Raw genomic sequence first — 19,190 nt, forward strand, 5'->3', positions numbered from 1 at the left:
TGTACATGCCTAAAATGTCCAATTAAACTTTTTCTGTTTCAATCACATGCCAGCAATCAGATGTACACCGTACAAGATACATTGGTAGGGGTATACATGTACTTTGAGCAAATTCTTGCCAATCAGCTTTGGGTACCCACACAAAACAACAGTTGATGAGGGATTGAGGCAGAATATCATGAGTCTTACAATGGACAAAAGGGTGAAAAATTGGAGAAATGACCTGTAACACTGCACAACATGGAGGATTTTTCAGCTCGACTGGATATGTGTGTACATGTATGTGTGTGTTCCTTTTCTGTTATGGTCTTACTACATGTAGCATGGAGGGTCCCGGTCTGTTATCTTGCTTGAAAGAGTCAGTGGGAAATACTTCAAACAAATTCTTGCAAATCAGCCATGAGCACCTACACAAGGCACTGGTCAACATGTCACTTGCTGCATTTGTAGATCAGTGGAAGGAAAAAAGGGTGGGATGGGGTGGTTGGAGGAATACAAGAAAAAAAAAAGAAATGCCAAAAGAAGTGCTCCATACTGCTTGAGAATTCTAAGATGTCAGCTGTGACACATGGATATGAACTTGTACTTATGACAAAAAGAGTTGACTGGAAAGGCCCATTGAGGTTTTAATGGTTCACTTTGTTGAAGTGTAATTTCATTTAATTTGGCATGATATAAAAAAGAAAAAAATCAATCAACTTACAAAGGATGTTTCTTCAGTCCATGCACTTCAAATTTGGAATAAAATGTGAAATCCACAAGATCACGAAGAGGTCTCCATGGCAAAACAAGGTCATCTCTGGATATTAATCCCCTCTTCCTAGAACAAAAAATGTAATGTAAAGAAAAAGTTGTATTGCCTTCAACAAACATATACACATTGGTGAGATCACTCAGTACTGCATCATTGGCAGCTGCTTATAGAGAAAGGAGACTTCCATTGCTAGACCAAAGGCTCTACCTGAAATTTCTTTCAAAGAAATTCTGTAGACTATTGGTACATTGGTAATGAATTTAGTAATATATTAGTACCTTAGTTGCCATAAAAAGAGAATAAAAGGGTACTTTGCACATTGTCCTCCAGAAGGAGATTAAAATAACAACAGTTGAGAGACTGCTGAGGTCTAATAATACTGTATACTGTACACTTATGCGTGGTATGACCAAGAGTGATAAAGTTGCATGCCTATAATACATGGGAATTGCATGTATAGTAAGTATGTTAGATACACTGCAGTACACAGGAGCAGCACAGTAACTGTATCTTTGACAAATGAAATGGAAAGTGAACAGTTGGATCAATTAGTAGGTGCATGTATCCAGGGTTGTGTGTAGAGTAGCTGACAGCCCATAATTTTCTTCAGTACTCAGTAGAAAATAACCTAACCAGAAATATTCTACTTACTTGAGCAGAAGGATCAACACATGGCCAAATGCAATCACATATTGTGGATCAAGATTAGGAGCTGTTACCAACTCAAAAAAGATGTGTATAAAATGGAGATGATCTTCTTTTGAAAACTTCCTTCCATATAGCTTTATGTAACTGGAAAAGAAATAAAAACAAACAAACAAATCATAGACAATACTTTAAAGATTGCAACCATTGTATCATGCATGTTAACAGACTGTCTGGAATACACTGTTTAACATACAGATTCCAAGTTACTGAGCATCTGTTCAGTAATAGATAACAGAGGATGTCAAAATGAGGTAAGAACAAAAAAGTGGCACACGAGGCACAGCTGATTGTGTCACTGATGCTCTTACCACATTTTGACGTCCTCTGTGATCTATTACTCAACAGACATACAGCAACTTGGAATCTATTTTTTTTTTATATAATAAAGAATTAAAAAAAGTTTTAATGATGATGTCATCTATACATCTGTCCTCCAATAGATCATAAGTGAGAACCAATCAGAATACGTGCATAACTGAGCTTATTATGTAAACAATCACGTATACTGAGTTTACTGTACAAGCTTTAGCTTAACCCTTTACACCCTAATATCAGTATACATATTCTCCATACTGTTTACTATACATTTCCTAAGATGCTAACGAGGAGAATTTGTTTATCAATCAAGAGAATATTTAGTTGGTGATTCTCATGACCTTACTGTGTGATGCAGGGGTTATACTATAGGGAGAAATAAGTGTTAGTCACTTGCAAGGGTTTAAGGGTTAAATTTTGTTTCATGGTTTAATTATTTAACTTGGAAAATGGCTTTAAGCCATTTCAGAGTTGTTGCTGTGACCCAAAATTCACTCCTTCCATTCATCACTCAATTGTTGCATCACTCCTTGCTTCCATTACTGTTAAAGTTTTGGTTGCTGACTAGCAAATTAGGCTTTTGCACGATTCACTGATAGTTGAGAATTGGTCAAAAATTGCAACAGACTGCAACAGAATAATCTGTATTTAAATAACAGCTGAAAATTGAGAGCAGAAAATTGTATTGATTTTTTTTTGTTTTTTTGGAGAAATTAGCATGACTAAGCTACTCTGAAATTCAGACAGAAATACAGTGATGTATGTATGTATTGATGGATGAAAAGTAGGCTAAAATTGGGACTGCATGCTTAACTTAACATATAAAGCACTCGCTCAATGGCCAAAAGACATCTCCCATGTATGTATCAATAAGCCTTCTGTGCTGCAACCTTGCAACCTCATTGACCCTATATTTAAATATTTGATGCCAAAAGACACAATATGAATGAACTGTTGGCTGGAAGAGTAAAAGCCTCCTCTTTTTTTCCAAACAAAAGAAAAATAAAGATAAATGCTGAGCTTTGGTAATTTGCTTCTTAAAGGCTGATTACTGCCCAATAACTGGTGACAATCTGGGCCAAAAGAGAAAAACACATGCTTCTCAAGAAGAGAGTGAATAAACAAGGGAAAACAATAGAAAAAAAAATAAAAAATATAATTTTCCTACTTGATGCCTTAACCTCTTGCTTAACCTTTTAAACCTTAAGAGTGACTAAAATCAAACTTCTCCCTGTAATACTACCCCTGAAAGACATGTTAAGGTCATGAGAATGAGGGAAATGATCACCAAAGAAAGAAGCATTTGATTGGTGAACAAATTCTCCTTGCCAACACCTTCGAAAATATATGAAGAGCAGTAGGGAGAATATCCATACTGATTTTAGGGTGCAAAGGGTTAAGAGGAGAAGTGCTATCCATTGAGCCAATAGGACATATTTAGATATGTTAACAACTTTTCTTAACCAAGAGTTTTAAAATGAAAAGTCAGTTCAATTCTCAGTGAATTTTCAGCATGCATTCTGCAATTTTCAATTCAATTTTTGTGAAGTCAGTTTTGTAATGATGCCCACTTTCAGAATTATATGTTTGCTAAGTGACAGAAAACTGTGAATGACCCTGCTAAAAAAAATGCTGACCAATCATTTATGACTCAGGGCATTTTCTGTGTCTGAAATGTGTTCTTAGTACATCTAATTCCCCATTGATGCAAGTTTTTGGTGATGATGGTCAACTGCTCACTACATGATCACATAAATGTACAATGCACACTGCACTGTAGAAAGCATTAAAAATTGTGTTTGTTTACAAATTGATCGTGGTCAAAACAAGTCAGTTCTTAAAATGAACACAACTTGCGCTGTGCACCTTTAAAATCTGGGCCTATATCCTATATGGTGTATCAAATTTATCAAGCTGTCCCAATCAAAGGAACATAATTTAAATGACCTCTTTTAATACAATTATACAGGTGATCTTCACCTTGTACCGAGCACATCATTTCAAGTGATTTACCATGAATGTATGTTGGGGAAGAAGTCTGTTGTCTACAAACTTCCAAGGAAACTGTTTGGTATAATTGAAAATTAAAATTCAAGTTCATTTCCCAATTAAAAATCAAATTATATACATGAAATCCTAATATCTGAAAAAAAACCGGGGAGTCTTCTCCGACGGAAGTCAGACTTGATCTAAGCATTAGTCACCGGGTGCAATAGCTTACAACATCGGCGATCATCAATTCCACACGTTTACACTTTGAATTGACGGCCCAAATTTGACTTATTTTAAGTTAAAACCAGCAACTTACTTTGTCAGTCTATTGCTCCAGTATAGAATTCCAGGGCTGGTCTCTTTAAAAACCACAGCTCGTCCAAGACTGTATTTAATTTCTGATAGGAACTTATTAGACTCTTCGTCAAGCTTATCCTTGTACGGTAAAAGACGATTGTAAACGATTTGTTTCTGTGGCTTGAATCCCAACATAACTTTAAGTTGTGATCTATGCACGATCACATGAAGCTATATTTCCTCTTTTTTAACCAAGCATGTCACTGCTATAGAGGAAAACTTTTGTCAATCTGAAAAAGGCCAATTGTAGGGCTTATTTCGCCGATTCACTGTTACAAAGCATGGTCGTCCACTCAGCGGATACCCGCGTTTGCTTATGCGTCAATTGCCGAGTCTATTGCGCGCGGGAAAATTAATTCAAACTTTTCGTCAATATTACTTTTTTCATTCGAAATTTAGAACACAGCTGTTACCAAAATGTTTCATTTGTCTTAGCGAGGTCTTTGGAAAGTCTAAACCATTGAATCTGTCTTAAAAACGGATAGAAACTACCGAGACGTGCAGCCCAAGTTGAGTACATTCGTTCCCAGAGCCCGTCAGTCCTCACTTACCATTTGTTTCCAGCTCTTCTCAGCCAAGGACTTTCTTCCGTGTCTCCGGCAAGCAGGTGTTCCTAGCCCATTTGTTCGTATGCAAATTGGCCACTAAAGTTCAGTTGAAATCAAGGTTTGATCATTTCTGCTACTGAGAATCAAATGGCTTAAAACATATGAAATGATCAGTCAGAAGTTATTTAAAAAATTGAACTACAGAGTGCACATTGGCATATAAGTAGCACCGGCATTGGTATGTAAGTGGCTTTTAATTCCGAGTTTCCTTACAAGACTTACTGAAGAGCATACAGAGAAGCTAGAAATTTAAAGTCACAGTTTTTTATAACATAATTTATTTGATAAAGCTCAAACAAAAATGGTAGATCAACAAGATACCCGTAAATAACTAAGCTTTATATTCGAGTTTATTTTACTTACTTCTGTTTCCTTTTACAGATTTCTGTGAACGTTACAATCTTTCTTTGTGCAATTTCCGTGACAAGGGAGACAGGGGTTGTTTCTGATGTTTTCCTTCAATGTTTAGCGCGGGAAATTGGCGCGCGGCCGGCCAAAATCTATCCATTTGCGCATGCCCGACGCTTGCCGTCGTGTTGCTTCACACTTGTTGAAACGCCAACGGCCTTCTTTAGGTGAATGAAAACGATACAAACGCCATTCCAAACGCTACGGAAAGCACCGTTCATTTAATTTAGTCTTCGCATTTGTTTTCGTCGAAAGCCAAGCCTTCTTTCTGAGTGACGGTCTAAAACTGGCAACTAGAAATATTGCGCCGCATCGAAGAAACCGCTTGGCTGTTTAAATCGTTCTTGGATGCTGATTTAAACTTGTATGTATAAAGGCTAGGAAATGCATAGATGTAATCTGCTGCATTGACTATGGCAAAATTTATCAATTCAGCAACTCTTCTGACTCTACAGAGTCTGACAATTTGTCTGATTGTACAGAGTCAGACAAATCCTGAGCTTTGTAAACGACTCGGCAAATTTTGAATGTGGAGGTTCGGCCTATTTACCTGACCAAAACTAATTTCATCATAATCTTATGAATGTTGAATTAATTATTATTAAATGAAGATTTGCCGTCTGAACATCTCCTTTGGAAACTTGTAGGCGCGTTGTGTTCAAGTTTGCAAGGGGACATCATTGAAAATCTTTATCCATGGTCAAGCTAAGTTGCCGGCTGGTAAGTCTATAAATCCTACCCTATTGTATTCATCGACGAAAAATTACGTTATTATCATGTCATTGACATTCTCCTCGACGAGTTTTTAATAGGTTTTTTTCAAGTTTCAGATATGAGCTTGAACAAGAGAGGATTCATCCTCTCACGCAGTCTTACAGCTTGAACGCTTGAACGTATTTTTGATATGATTGTTTCCGTCGTCTCTTCGAGCACAAGCTCGTAGGAAGTTTAGCACTGCACATTTGCTCTTCTCATGAAATTTTAGCAGCATATGACAGAATGTACTCTCTCTGGATGTCGGTTGGCCTTCATCGTTTTCACCCCCTCGAGCTTTCAGTAAAAAACAGGTAGTTACAATCATTTAGTAACCTTTTGTGTTCTTCTAATTCATTCTGTAGGCATTGTCACTATTAAAGGAGCGTAATGCCGTGCTTTGCTCTTGCTCTGATTTTAAGCTTATCGGAGAGCGCGATACATGGTCCACAGGCGTAGGACTGCCGATAGACGAGATTTTCATTTTTATTGATATTTCAAAGTTGTCATGGCAAATAAAAGAAAATCCTGATTTATCTCATTTACTCACTTTATTTAAGAGCCACTTGACACTTCCAGGAGGAGTAAGCTCGCATCATTTTATCAGAAGTATTATCAAACTTTATTCATGTTGCTGTGCACCGTTTTAGTGAAAGATGAAGTAGTACGTGGAAACATGGTAAAGCCAACCCAAAAAATGTGACACTAGAGCCAGAGGTAAGTATTTCATCAATATTCTCACTCTATTTTAACGATATCTTTTGCCTATTATTACACAGACCCATTGAAAATGGGTGCTATATATCCGCTCCATGTAAAAAAAAAAAACAAAAAAACAGAATTATCAATGATACCGTTATTTGTACAGTTGCCCCCTTGCAGATCAAACAACTAACCTCTCTAAATTTACTTATGGTCTAGCAGATCATCTAAATTCTTATATCAAGGCGCTACTGTGCCTCGAATGTTCTGATGGATGAGGGTTACGTTCATTTACGTTGCAAACCATGCATTATTCTATTCCAAGGATGATTTTAGCATCTATACAGGAATTTCTCAACGCTGGGATCTAATTTTCTTTTGGAATGGCTAGGAATTCCCGGTGGCGCATAGCTGTGAAAATCAATTTCTTCGACAATCCCTTCTTCGTGCATATCTCGATCGTCCACATACAGAGATAAGTACTTGCCTTGAATAATTTTAAACGTTTTTGCATCTGGTTCTTTCCAGAATATCTGAACATGGCTACGACCCTTTGATTGTTTATGGAGCGCTTCAATGTAATATTTTCTGGAAGACTTCAGAGCAATCTTCCTCGAAACTTGGATAGGAAACTTTTTATAATTATACGGTGTTGTCCACGCTGCGCCATTTGCCGAATAGACTGCGGCGATAAGTCGGGACTTTTTCGGATTGCTGTCGGTGCTAAGCCACAGTTCTGATGTATCGTCGGAAGTGATCGCGAACTCGTGAAAGCCTTGCTTTTCCGGGTGAATGAACCCGAAGATCCTCTCTCCAAAATCGCTGCCCTCCTGATGCGATTTAAATTGATCCAGAAATTTTCTAACGAAAGGAAAGCGAGGAAATAACGGAGAATGGCGAAGCTGTTCAACGTACGGGCCGCAAATACCTTGCCATGTATGAACATTTAGTTTCCCTGCCATGTTATCTGGAACAACTTGCTCAAAAAATGCCGCCAGAAGTTCATGACCTGTGATTTCTTCCTCTCTAGGGGTGAAGACTATTTTCCTTGCTAATACTGTGTCAGGGCCAGGTGTTACAATCACGACTTTTCCATCGTTATCTGAAGACTCTTCTTCATGTTGCAACTCGATCGGGTCGGCGTCGGCCGGCGTAACTCGCTTTCCCGAGTGAATCGCGAGAACGACAGGAGGTACCGTAGATCGCTGAGTCGGAGACCTTGTCATATTTAGTAACGTTTCGAAAAACTCATTTTGCTCTTTGGCAAGTCTCAAATCTTTTCTTATAGTTGGTGCCTGTGTGATGCTTTGAAATCTGGATTGCTGAAGAAAATCTTCGGCTGAGAAACTACGATGCAACCAAAATATAACAATAAATGGAAATATAACGATGGGTAGGGTACAGAGGCACCATGCTATTTGTCCCTCTCCTTTCTTGCTGTAGCGCGAAACCATCACAGTGAAACGCAATCGTTTTCTTCCCAAGCAAATACAATTCGACGCCAGGCTGTTTAACGCTTTGCTCGGGTAGGACTACTCCAAATATTCTTAATCGACTCCACTTCGATGCTAGTTCAGTGAAATGACATCAAGTCAAGTCTGTAAACATCAGACAATCAAACGTTACGTTAGATGGTTTTAAGTTTCGTTTCAGGGTATTTCTTTCGACCTCAGATCTGTTTTCATCAGGAGGCATGTAGCTTAGTACAGTTTATCAGAAGAATCACAAGCGCGTGTGACCAGATCGGTGTGTATATATATTATGCATGAAGAAACTGTTTCAAATTGCTTTTTCTCGTCAGTTATCACCGTTATGCATCATCAAAAGTGTGGTGCTCCATAAGACCTCTGATTGGCTCTTTCACATTTTTTCAAACGCATCACATGCCAAGTGTCCAAAATTTTTCACGCTAGTCGATCCATTTGTTATAATTCTCACGCTTCACGCTGTTGATCGCGCTCAAAATCATCATTTACGGTTTCATTTTACGCTTCACGGTAAATGTGATACACGGTTCACGCTCTAGAAGTTACAGTAAAACACGTCGAATGACGAAAAAACATAAAAATATAGCTTCTTTTTCGGTGCGGTTAAAACTGCAGATGATCAGCGCAGGCGTGCGAAGTGTCACATAAAGGAGGGGACAAAGAGATATTATGGCCAATTTACAGACGCCATCTGACTGAGGCTCGATATGATGATATCCATGCCGATAGGCTTTCAGGGTAAACATATTTTTTCTATGTTTTTGTTTTCGTGTTCAAGTATCTTTTGGGAATTCTTCAACGAAAGAATCTTGACGAAACTCTATTAAATGAATAATAAAATATCGCTCGATAGATTTGATAATTCCTTGTTTCTTTTGGGAGAACATGACCATAGTTCATTATCAGACTAAAAATAAAATTGACAAAAATACTTAGGATGGAGTATCTCAGATATTGAAAATATGTGTGGTGATTAATATTAAAGACTTCTATGGGGAAAAAGCAATGAATGTTTAAGAAGCGTTAAGGGCTTGTTAATGCTTCGCGGGTATGTTTAATTTAACCAGCGGATATGGTATTTAGATGATCTTCAATAAGCGAAAATTCGACAGGGTGCTAAAACTTCCCTGGACTCTATATATACTTTGATATGCAATCAGTAATGTGTTGCCTCCGCCGGTCACTTCCTAAGCACGTCACTGAGCACAGTGGAACATAAACTTACGACTCCATGCAAGTCCATGTAAGCTCGTGAAAGGACTCGTTTCAAAGATTAGTCGGATTGTATGTACACGGGAACCATAGGTTACCAAAAATCAAGACTATGCGTAGGACTTTAAGATACTCCTGTGTCGATATTGCATACCTATACCAAGAGAATTCTGTTGATGGATTTATTTACTGAAACTCCTCCAAAAATAGTGCGTGACCGCTACACCTGTTATAATAAAAATCATTTACTTTTTTTCAAGTTCGTGAACTTTAAAACTCGGATTTTGTAAAAACATTTTTTCCTTTGACCAATTTCTACCCAACTTACAGAGATTAACGCTGTGATTCATTTGATTGCAGTGTGAAGTCATGCAGTAATGCTACTCCTCGAAAAAGTCTAAGACCGTAACAAATATTCTTCGTTCATTCTCCCCCCCCCCCTCCTCCCCTCGTTTGCTAGGCATTATGGAAACATCCGGGACTCTGATTTGTCAGCTTTTGATAATAACCATCATGCAGTACAAGAGCGGTTGTTATCAGAAAGGCTGAATCGATGATCTTTGTTAATTCTGTGATCCAACAGTGTGAAAAGGGTAATGCTAAATGAAGCGGGTTCTCGAAAGAGCTTCGCGAAAAGTATACTTTTACAAATCCTATTAAAATTCTAAATGGGTTGTATATCTGCCTGCTTTAACCACCTAAGTTGATTTTTAACAAAGTATGACAACTGTGTGAGGTATTTACGGTTTACGATTTTTCTTCTGAGTTAACCAAGCGAGCGAGCGCCAGTCATTTACCGTCTCAATTCCATTTCGAGGGGATTGGGGAATTACCCTGTCAATAAAAAACAATTGTTAGACAGTTAGGTAACGGTCATCATATGATTAACGTTAGAGAGGGAGAGGGAGAGGAGGGGGGGAGAAGGTAGGAAGATTTTATTTGTGTTACGATAAAAATTACTTTTTCCCCTCCGGGGCTGTGTAATATTCTTAGACCCCCCCCCCCTTCGGATTAATATCAGTATCTGGGCAACTGCCCACCTACCCTTCTCCTAACTCAACAACAGTCAATTGACAACAAGTTAAAGTTAATGTTGGGTTAGGGAAGGGGTAGGTGGGAAGTTGCCCAGATACTGATTTTGATCCCCCCTTCAATATCAACTAATTGGCAGTGAATTTTCTATAATCCCCCCTGTATATCTGTTGCCTTTTGGCGACAAGTGATTCCCCCTTCGTTCCCCCTGAGAGCCATATGATACCCTCAAAATTCACCTCCCCCTCCCCGTTCCTTCCCCTTCCCCCTCCCCTCCCCCTCCCCGTCCCCTCCCCCTCCCCTCCCCCTCCCCGTTCCCTCCCCCTCCCCTCCCCCTCCCCGTTCCCTCCCCCTCCCCCTCCCCGTTCCCTCCCCCTCCCCGTTCCCTCCCCGTTCCATCCCCCTCCCCTCCCCCTCCCCGTTCCCTCCCCCTCCCCTCCCCCTCCCTCCCTCGCGCGTTAAAGAATGACTGTTCCTTTAGGAAAATAAAATAATGGATATACAAATGACATCGCTGCAGTGCCATTTCAAACTTGCATTTAGTATTCTTTATTTCACCATCTTGTAAAAATGTAATTCACAAATTTTCCTAATGCAATTAATTTGGATTTGAAGGAGTGGCTATTATATGTATCTTGTATGATATATTTTCAATCACGTACAGGTACTTGTATATTAATACACTGACTAACTTAAAGTGAGGAGAAATGCTACTTGTTTAAAAAAAAAAGGAAAAATTTCTCATGCATTTTGACAAAAATTCACAGAGAACATATGCGTCTCTTAGTATGATTCTCTACTTTTATTTATCGTATAAGATATTTGCCATTAAAAACCTTACTCTACTCAATCTTTTCCTTGGCTATATACTATTTATTACCCAACACACGCCCGTGAAATTATTGACAATGTTTTTGACCCCTTTAAAGAGACTATTGATTCAGAGTTGTGATAGTAGATATAAAAGTAAATAAACTCTTAATTCACTTTTTCTGAGCTGCTTATTTTATAATGGGACGCGAATTCCACATATCTTCTGAATGATATAGCTGATAGAATAAAACCCTTATATTTAGGCTGACAAAATGTCAAGTCTCGATATTTGAACTCTTAGGCCTTTACTTTTGAGATTTCTTTTTTTTTGTCAATAAATACACACTGTCTTTAGCAAAGTAACATCTTAGATGAAAACACATCATGAAAAGTCAGACAAGGATAGAAAAGTATCACAACGTGAAATGTTGAAAACAAAAATCATGTTAAGTTTTTGCAACTTTCAGATCAAGCGACCGAGCGTTAAGAAAAGAAAAAACTCATAGTAATCTCATGGTCCTTGATGAAACGGGATTAGAAATATAAGCTTTTGAAAACAAAGTAATTATAACGTTTCTGATGATAATGATAGTCACTAAAGTAATACTAACGATGAAAGATAATTTTTGATACCAAAGAAAATTATTTCCGAGCAGCAAACAATCAAACAAGCAAACTGTTGCCGGATAAGTTTCTTAGCTTTCTTGGGTTGTATTTCGTGCTAACCCACGTCAGTTTGAATTCAGCTTAGAATATCATCACTATTTTTCATCGTTTTATTGTGTACAAGGCCTTCAATAAAGTATCGAGACTCTTTTTCGTATAGATAAACCATTTTTTTGTTACCTCAATCATAATATAATCCTTATTTACACATGCAACTTTACATCGTCTTGAACGATGAACACATAAAAAAAGAAAACTACCAAATATTTTACTGGTAAAATGACTACTTGTATTGTAAATAGCTTTATCATCAGAGGAAGTTTTCTTTTCATTTAATTGTGATTGCCGGAAAAACTTCTGTCCTCTTCGTTAAATATTGCGCAGTTATATTATGAAAATCTTCCCTGTGGTTAAACCCTAAAAAGCTCCAGTGGCATTATCTCATTTCCACTGACACAATTTTTTACATTTTTTACATCTCTGAAAGCTAAAAGTCTCCTAGGTTCTTTTGAGTCTCGTCGAAGAACTTTCCAACAAACATGCGCTGGGTATTTGAACACTCAATTTTGAAGCTTTAAGCTTTTTTAATATTATCAATCACTAATTCTTAACTTGCACCGTAAAAGATGTTGACGCATCTAGGCTATGAAATTGGTTTGCAACTATGCTATTTGTGAAGCTTTTGCCCACAGAAGGCACAAAAATTGTCTTCACAACTCGCCTTTCGTCCGCACTTTGTGCAAAAGTGTACAGCCACTGATTTCCCTTCTGTCTTTGGAGAGCTCGAACTAACGTTCATGTTGTTCGGTGGCGAACCCAGGACGGCATCCATCGAGAATGGGTAACCGCTGGCCTGTGCCTTTGGCTTCAGTAAGGGTGGTGGCGGTGGGAATGGACAGCTAGGACTCATTGGAGGTCTGTGGAAAGTATGCGAGAAAGGTTCCGGCTTACGGAATAGTGGGGGGGCTTGAAAGTGAAGGGCGGGATGAATTGTTGCAGGAGGACCCCCAACGCTTCCAATCACAGGCACAGGCATGGGCAATGGAAGCTGTTTCTTTTCCTGATTCTGAAGCAAGCACTCAATGGCTTGAACAACGTTTCCACCGCAGCCTTGAAGGACCAACTCAAGGACGCTTCGGCACTGGCTTGGAAAGGCTCGGATCAGCAAGCCGAGTGGATCAGGATGAATTTTTCTTCCCACGTTGGGGCTTTCAGATGTTCGAGGTATCTTGGAGTGGAGTCGTAAAGCATCGATTTCATCGTGTTGCACCTCTCCATTAATTTTTCTCTTTGGTGATGGAAGTTCAGTGCCGTTTTCGCAAGGTGTTACTCTTAGGCCGCCTTCTTCTTCATCCTCCGGAGTCGTTGTCTCTGGTTCGGTTTTTATTCGGACTCCGTCGATAAGTGTTGATTCAGGTTCGGAAGGTTCGTCAGGTTGGATATCCAAGTTTTCTTCTGATTCTGTTGGGGAAAGCTGTTGATCGATGCCCTCGTCTGTGAAATATCAAAAAATAGGAGAGCGTTTTAGTCATTAGTATCAACTAAACACAAAAAAAAAAATTTAAACATTTCTTTCTAGACACCGGTTTACGAAAGGCATTTTTTGTTTGGCTCGTTGCGAACAAAATTGCATCATTAAGGATATGAAAAAAAAAATGTTCTTTGTTCACCCAAAGATCTTTCCAAACTCTGCAAAGTATATCGAATGTACTTGTTACATACGAATAACCGCTGACCCCTACTCTAGAGCGTCACCTTACCTTCATAATCTGTGTCACTGCTCTTTCTTCCATGAAGTGCGGGTATCGAGTTAAGAACCATTGATGGTCTTTGATAAACATCGTCGCCAAAACTCTTTGCCACTTGATCTTTGTCGCTATCTTTCTGTCCCAGTTTTTGAGACATCTCCGAGTTCTTTCTCTGTTGCCGTAGAAGAGCCACTCTAGCAGCAGTTATACGTTGGCGCTCAGCGATGAGGAGACATTTGGAGCATGTACAGTCCCGCCACCTGCAGTAATGTTTGTGTCCTTTAAGCCACGACAGGGCGCCATGATTCCGGCAGCGAGCACATTTTGGAATACGGTGATACAAAGCACTACCCGGGGAGGGTACTTGGGGAAGGATTTCGCTCATCCTGAAAAGGGAGGGAAAGAAGTTAAAGTTGTACTAGCTGAGGAAGAACTTCAGTTCATTGAGTCAATGAGTTAATTACAGCAAATGGTAGTCTCACACACTCACAAAAGGAAAGCTCCTTTCGGTGTTGTTCATAGGAAGTAACGATATTAATCTGTACATGATATGCCGCACTTGGCAGAGGCGTTACTTTTGGAAAGCACACGCAAATGTCTTGAATTTTCTATTACAATTAAAACCCCTGATGGGCCAACACAGACTCTTTGACATCTGCGTTGACTCTTGAATCTACCACAAGGATATTGATGCCATTCCGAGATGGTTCGTCATCTGATATGAACAACAGAGGTATTCCGAATTTGGTAACACCAGCTTCGTAAAAACCTGCTGGATTTCCGACATGTTATCAACTAAACGGATATTACGCGAGCGGGAGTACCTATAGACAGTTACGTCACGGTTCCTTAGTGACTGGTTCGCTCAAAATCCGCCGCAGGCATAATTCGGCATTTCCTAAAAAAAGATGCTTGAATTGATTTCCTAAGAGGGCGTTTTCGGTTTCTTCTCAATCATCTAGCAAGATCTTACATTTTATTTCAGTGCACATTAGTATTTAGATGTCGAAGGTTAACTTAACCATATTAAAACTTTAACTTAACGAGTAGGGAAAAAGACGCCTCTCTTTTGATTCCTTAGGCAACAATATTTTTAAGGATTCCCTTCGACTCATTGATATAGAGCTGCGACATTCAGTAGAGCCTCGTCAAGTCCTTGCAAGATCGATTCGTTTTTTCGATAAACTTATGACAGATTCTCACGGGAATTACTAGCCACGCGAAAGCTTATAACCGTTAAAAATGATTTAAAGAAACTAGAAAAGATAGAGAAGGCAAGAGACGCAAACTAAGCGAATTAAGACCAGTGAAACGGGCATTATGGCATTAATCAGTTTTAGATGACTGGACGTGGTTAGGTTTTTGAAAGCCGAGGTTTGTTTTTCACTATCCAATATAACATCATACGTCGACTAGGCTGGCCGACTGAATCTCAGTTTATTTAAGTGATCTTAGCCCATTGAACATAAAGTAAAATGTACGTTTGTCATGAAACTCAGACTAAGAGGTTTTTATTTCCCAACTTAGAATTCTCTACCGATGTAACTGTCTTGATTTCCTCTATGGTAAATAGGCCAGAGTTAGACAATGCGATCGAATTAATAAGTGAGACATCCACGCGGATTCCTGAGAAAAAAGTGATTTTTCTAAAATGATTATTCATCTCTAAACTGTTCAACAATGTTTTAAAGACCTTCTTTGGCTACTCGAAATCTATAATCGAGCGAAACTGCTTGAGATATACCATTTGACGCTATGATCCCTTTGCACTTGAAAGTAATGTTGTTTATCGCGGCATACAAGTGTTTATTCAAAGATACTATCCCACGGACTTTGAACCAATAGTTCGAGAACATTTTATACATTTCACGAATAAAGGTTTTCCCCTTGGTTTGTTCATTTGAAAACCTCAAAGATACGAGGCGCCTTCTACCCCTAACACCAGTGAAATTTAACGGCACTGACATAATAATGTTTCAGCCGTCGAAAGAAATACTTTCGCCGACATGTCGCATTGTAAGCACCAAGGGATATTGCAATACAAGGTTAAGACTGAAAAAGAAACTCAAGTATGAAAACAGGAATTTTGAAATGCGCGACATCGCCCTTTGGTTTATGGCGTTCTTGGATCAGAAGCAGGCCGGCTACATTTTAAGCATGAAACAACTATATCCTTAGAAAAAAAAACTGCATTTATGAAATCTTCCATGGGCAATTAATGATTTTAAATCAATATTGCACGATTTGCTTACCTATGAGAAACAAATATGTCAGTGGTTTTGTTGATTCCTTTACAATCTTCTCTTTCGAGACTAAAAGTGGATTAATCTTAGACATTCAGTAAGCAGGCACACCCGTAAATTAAGTAACTATGTTAAATCCTACCAACGGAAGAGAAAAGTATGCTTCAAAGCAACCTTAAAAAGCCCGAAATAAAGTTCGGTATAAGAATAATAAGCTTCAGAAGAGGTTTGACGTTGTCGGTAGATGATGATAACTTTCAATCCCAATATCCCATAGAAAAACGCTAGAAAGACACCATAGGAAAAATGAATGAAGAAATTCAAACTTTCCAACTTACATCTCGCCGATTGACAGAACTTTCAAAGAGTTCCTTGGTGACTGAGATTATTTTTTTTGTAGAAGGGAATTTTTTTATCCCTGCAAAGGCAAAAATGCAGCCTTCGACAAATTGATCTGTACGCGACGAAGAGATTATTAATAACGGCTCGGATCGATATTTTGTTCTTAAACTTTACTATGATCCCAGCATGAATATGTAAACAATTGATATTGAAAAAACAGGAAATGCGGAAAAAAAACTCTTTATGAAGTAATGATCAATAGTGTCAGAGGTTTTAACACAAATAAAACCTATAACTCTGTTGTGAAAATTGAACGCGTGTACACATCTACCCAAAGAAGGAAGTCTTAGCGTTGGAACGGATTTTTAATTTGATAGACCCTCTATCAACGCACTAAATTCTAATATTAATCAAAAAACGAATGATTCAACGGTTTCACCCTCTTTAATTACATTCTTTTTTACCTTAATATGTCTACTATGTCACTCTTAAAGAAAATATAGTTGACACCTCGTTACTTCTTTTTCGTCCTCATTAAAATGGCCTTGGTCAACCATCTGTGAGAAATATTCCAGCCGTACACTATTCCAGACAATTGGTTAAACAAATCGTACCAAAAAAGCTTTGTTTATTTTCAATCTTAAAGTACAAAGAAACTAGCAGGTTCGTTACTTAAACTATATTTAAGAGAAAATGTTCAAATATCTGACGCGGTTTTGAGATGATTGCATTTGCGCACAGATATTAATGGTTTCAATGGAAAATTTTTTTGGCCTGTTACGAACCAAGCTCCGTCTAAAATGCGACATATATCTAAACTAATTGATTAAAAAGGAGATTTCAAGGTGACGTAAGTGCTCTAAATCTTTCCAAAGAGGTATATAATAACGTCTGTTGTACTCTTCTAAGGAAACGCAAATTTCTTTCCAAAAGGGATCCTTCTAATGAAAACATTCTCAGTTTTAAATAAAATAAAAAACTAAGTTTGGCATGACAAATCTCGTTTTATTCCAAAAAAAGCGTATAATTTGCACTTTAAATGCTACGATTTTCAAGTGGCTAATTTTTACAAACGATTACGCAGCCTGTTCTAATGGACTTTTAGAATCAGCTACTTAGCCTTGGAAAAACCCGATTTTATTACAAAAACAAGCCCTGAGGATACGTCGGAGTTACTTGTTATTTGCGTTGTTGGGAGAGATTCTAGTAAAATTGGTACAATCTCGTTTCCTCGCCATGAAACGTTTGCAGTTAGCTGATTTTAATGGCCTTTCATTTACCATCTGTTCAAAGTGCCTTGATATTAAAAGCGCTGTGCTTTGGGTTTAAGCCGGAAGACTATGTGCAAGTGCTTTCAAAACCTACAAGTAGGTATTTTATTGTAGGAAGAGGGATGAACAAAAAGTCTCGATTGCCAATCTTTTCAGGAAGAAGGAAACAATTTTGACTTCTTTTGCTTCAAAGTCTTGAACGGATGCGAGGTCTTCTGGGATAAATAAAAAAATTTAGCTCCACAAAGTTACAAATCAAGACATATTCGTTGTAAATTAAGCGCAACATTAATATTGTTTGTCATCTGTATTTACAACTCATGACTCATACTATAAGATGATTCCAGCAAGCTATGTCACCAAACACTGTTTGCCAACATTTAAATTCGTTCGACTATTATTTGCATCAAGTAGACGAAGATGTTCTTTTTGTCGTAATTTACAACTTATACAAAGGAGTGCAGATGTCTGTCGCCAAGAGCTTAATTAAAACACAGAAGTAAAAGCGCCGTTTTTTCAATTATAGCGTGTTAAATGGTCCGATACAGAATATGGAACATCCTTTATTATTCTTACTTAGTTGTTTATGTAATTTTTTTTTTCACATCTCCCCAGGATCATTTCACTGAAGTTCACCTGTTTCAAGAGCCGCCCCCTAACTGACAAAGCTGGAAACTTTGAAACTCAAAATTCTTCAGCCTCAGTCTGACACAAGCTTCGTACAAAATAAGATCCATTCAATTCAACATGTGAAACGACGGAGACTACGAGATTTACTACCACATTTAATAGTTACGTTCCGGTTCGAAAAGTGAAATATTCGTCTGGAAAATACATTTGGCGAGGCTCTAAGGCCTTGAAGTAATCAACTCCTAGCGAAACCACAATAAAGAGAAGTGATTAACTAGCTTTTAAAACCCATTTGCTATTCTAACTGTCCAAAACTAAAATTGTCACAATTAGAAATAATTTCTAACCGTATGTTTTATGCTTGGCTCTAAAATTCACCGGATAAAGCAAGCATTTGGCTGTCCTGTTCGAATGAAATGTCGTCTTAAATGTTCGACTTAATCCTCTTTCCAATAAAATTTCGGATCAAATTTAGCTAGGAATGCGTTTTTTGTTAGCAAGAATCAAAATACATGTATCGTATGTAACTTATGCATAATCATCTAGAAAAAAACAGTTGAACTGATAAATGAACAAATTTTTACCATTTTTTAGCGAAGGACATATCCACTGAACTTTAAGAAGAACTGAAAAGTGATCTATGAAATCGAAAACAATCGCGTTCCAAAATGGCGGCAAAGGACCCGTAATCATTTGTGACTTTCGCTTTCTAACCTCGACCGGCTGCAGTTTGTTAGAAGAGATTAACTGAACTGTAATTTGTGAAAAGTTCGAGTTCATAAGTGCTATATTAAGAAAGATCTGAATTATTTTTATCGTTAATAGAGGCTTAAAAGATCGACTGAATTTGATAGTTTTACCGAGACGACGTTTTTTTCTGAATGGCCGAAACAGGCATGACCTCTTAAAGTGTTTTGATAGTGTCACTGTCTTTGTTTGTTTTATCATCTTCGACGGCCTCATTCTTTTAAAACACATATATAGACTCTCCTCATGGGGTTTTGAATGCCAATAATGCATTTAATTTGTTAGGAAACTGGACGATTTCTCGCAAAACCAAATGAGCCATATCAAGACGGAGTCGAATCACGCCGAAGATAAAATAGCTAGCTCTTCTGCGACATGTTATGCAAAGATCAGCTAATCTTT

At 38.1% G+C, this 19,190-nt stretch overlaps 2 protein-coding genes and 1 long non-coding RNA gene across 8 annotated transcripts in view; 1 reads left to right on the forward strand and 2 right to left on the reverse strand.

Moving 5' to 3' along the window:
* Nucleotides 1-4,404, reverse strand: part of LOC131773775 (proteasome activator complex subunit 4) — a 38,971-nt gene extending 34,567 nt beyond the window's left edge. The window contains exons 1-3 of the mRNA XM_059089729.2: nucleotides 4,086-4,404; nucleotides 1,406-1,546; nucleotides 704-820 (exon numbers count right to left, since the gene is read on the reverse strand). Of these exons, the coding sequence (XP_058945712.2) occupies nucleotides 704-820; nucleotides 1,406-1,546; nucleotides 4,086-4,261 (434 nt within the window). The 5' untranslated portion in view covers nucleotides 4,262-4,404. The remainder of the gene's footprint in view (nucleotides 1-703; nucleotides 821-1,405; nucleotides 1,547-4,085) is intronic.
* A 376-nt stretch (nucleotides 4,405-4,780) lies between these two features.
* On the forward strand, nucleotides 4,781-6,203 carry LOC136277934 (uncharacterized). Its single transcript, XR_010716103.1, has 3 exons — nucleotides 4,781-4,912; nucleotides 5,790-5,862; nucleotides 5,973-6,203. It is a non-coding gene; the product is annotated as an uncharacterized lncRNA (long non-coding RNA).
* Nucleotides 6,204-10,855: 4,652 nt separating this feature from the next.
* LOC131773773 (doublesex and mab-3 related transcription factor 3, truncated) overlaps nucleotides 10,856-19,190 on the reverse strand; it is a 36,143-nt gene continuing 27,808 nt past the window's right edge. For all 6 annotated transcript variants that reach the window (XM_066160844.1, XM_059089718.2, XM_059089723.2 and 3 more), the window contains 2 exons: nucleotides 13,568-13,941; nucleotides 10,856-13,301 (listed from right to left, as the gene is read on the reverse strand). In XM_066160844.1, the coding sequence (XP_066016941.1) occupies nucleotides 12,475-13,301; nucleotides 13,568-13,940 (1,200 nt within the window). In that variant the 5' untranslated portion in view covers nucleotide 13,941 and the 3' untranslated portion in view covers nucleotides 10,856-12,474. The remainder of the gene's footprint in view (nucleotides 13,302-13,567; nucleotides 13,942-19,190) is intronic.

Source organism: Pocillopora verrucosa, chromosome 13, assembly GCF_036669915.1.
Source record: "Pocillopora verrucosa isolate sample1 chromosome 13, ASM3666991v2, whole genome shotgun sequence".
NCBI lineage: Eukaryota > Metazoa > Cnidaria > Anthozoa > Scleractinia > Pocilloporidae > Pocillopora > Pocillopora verrucosa.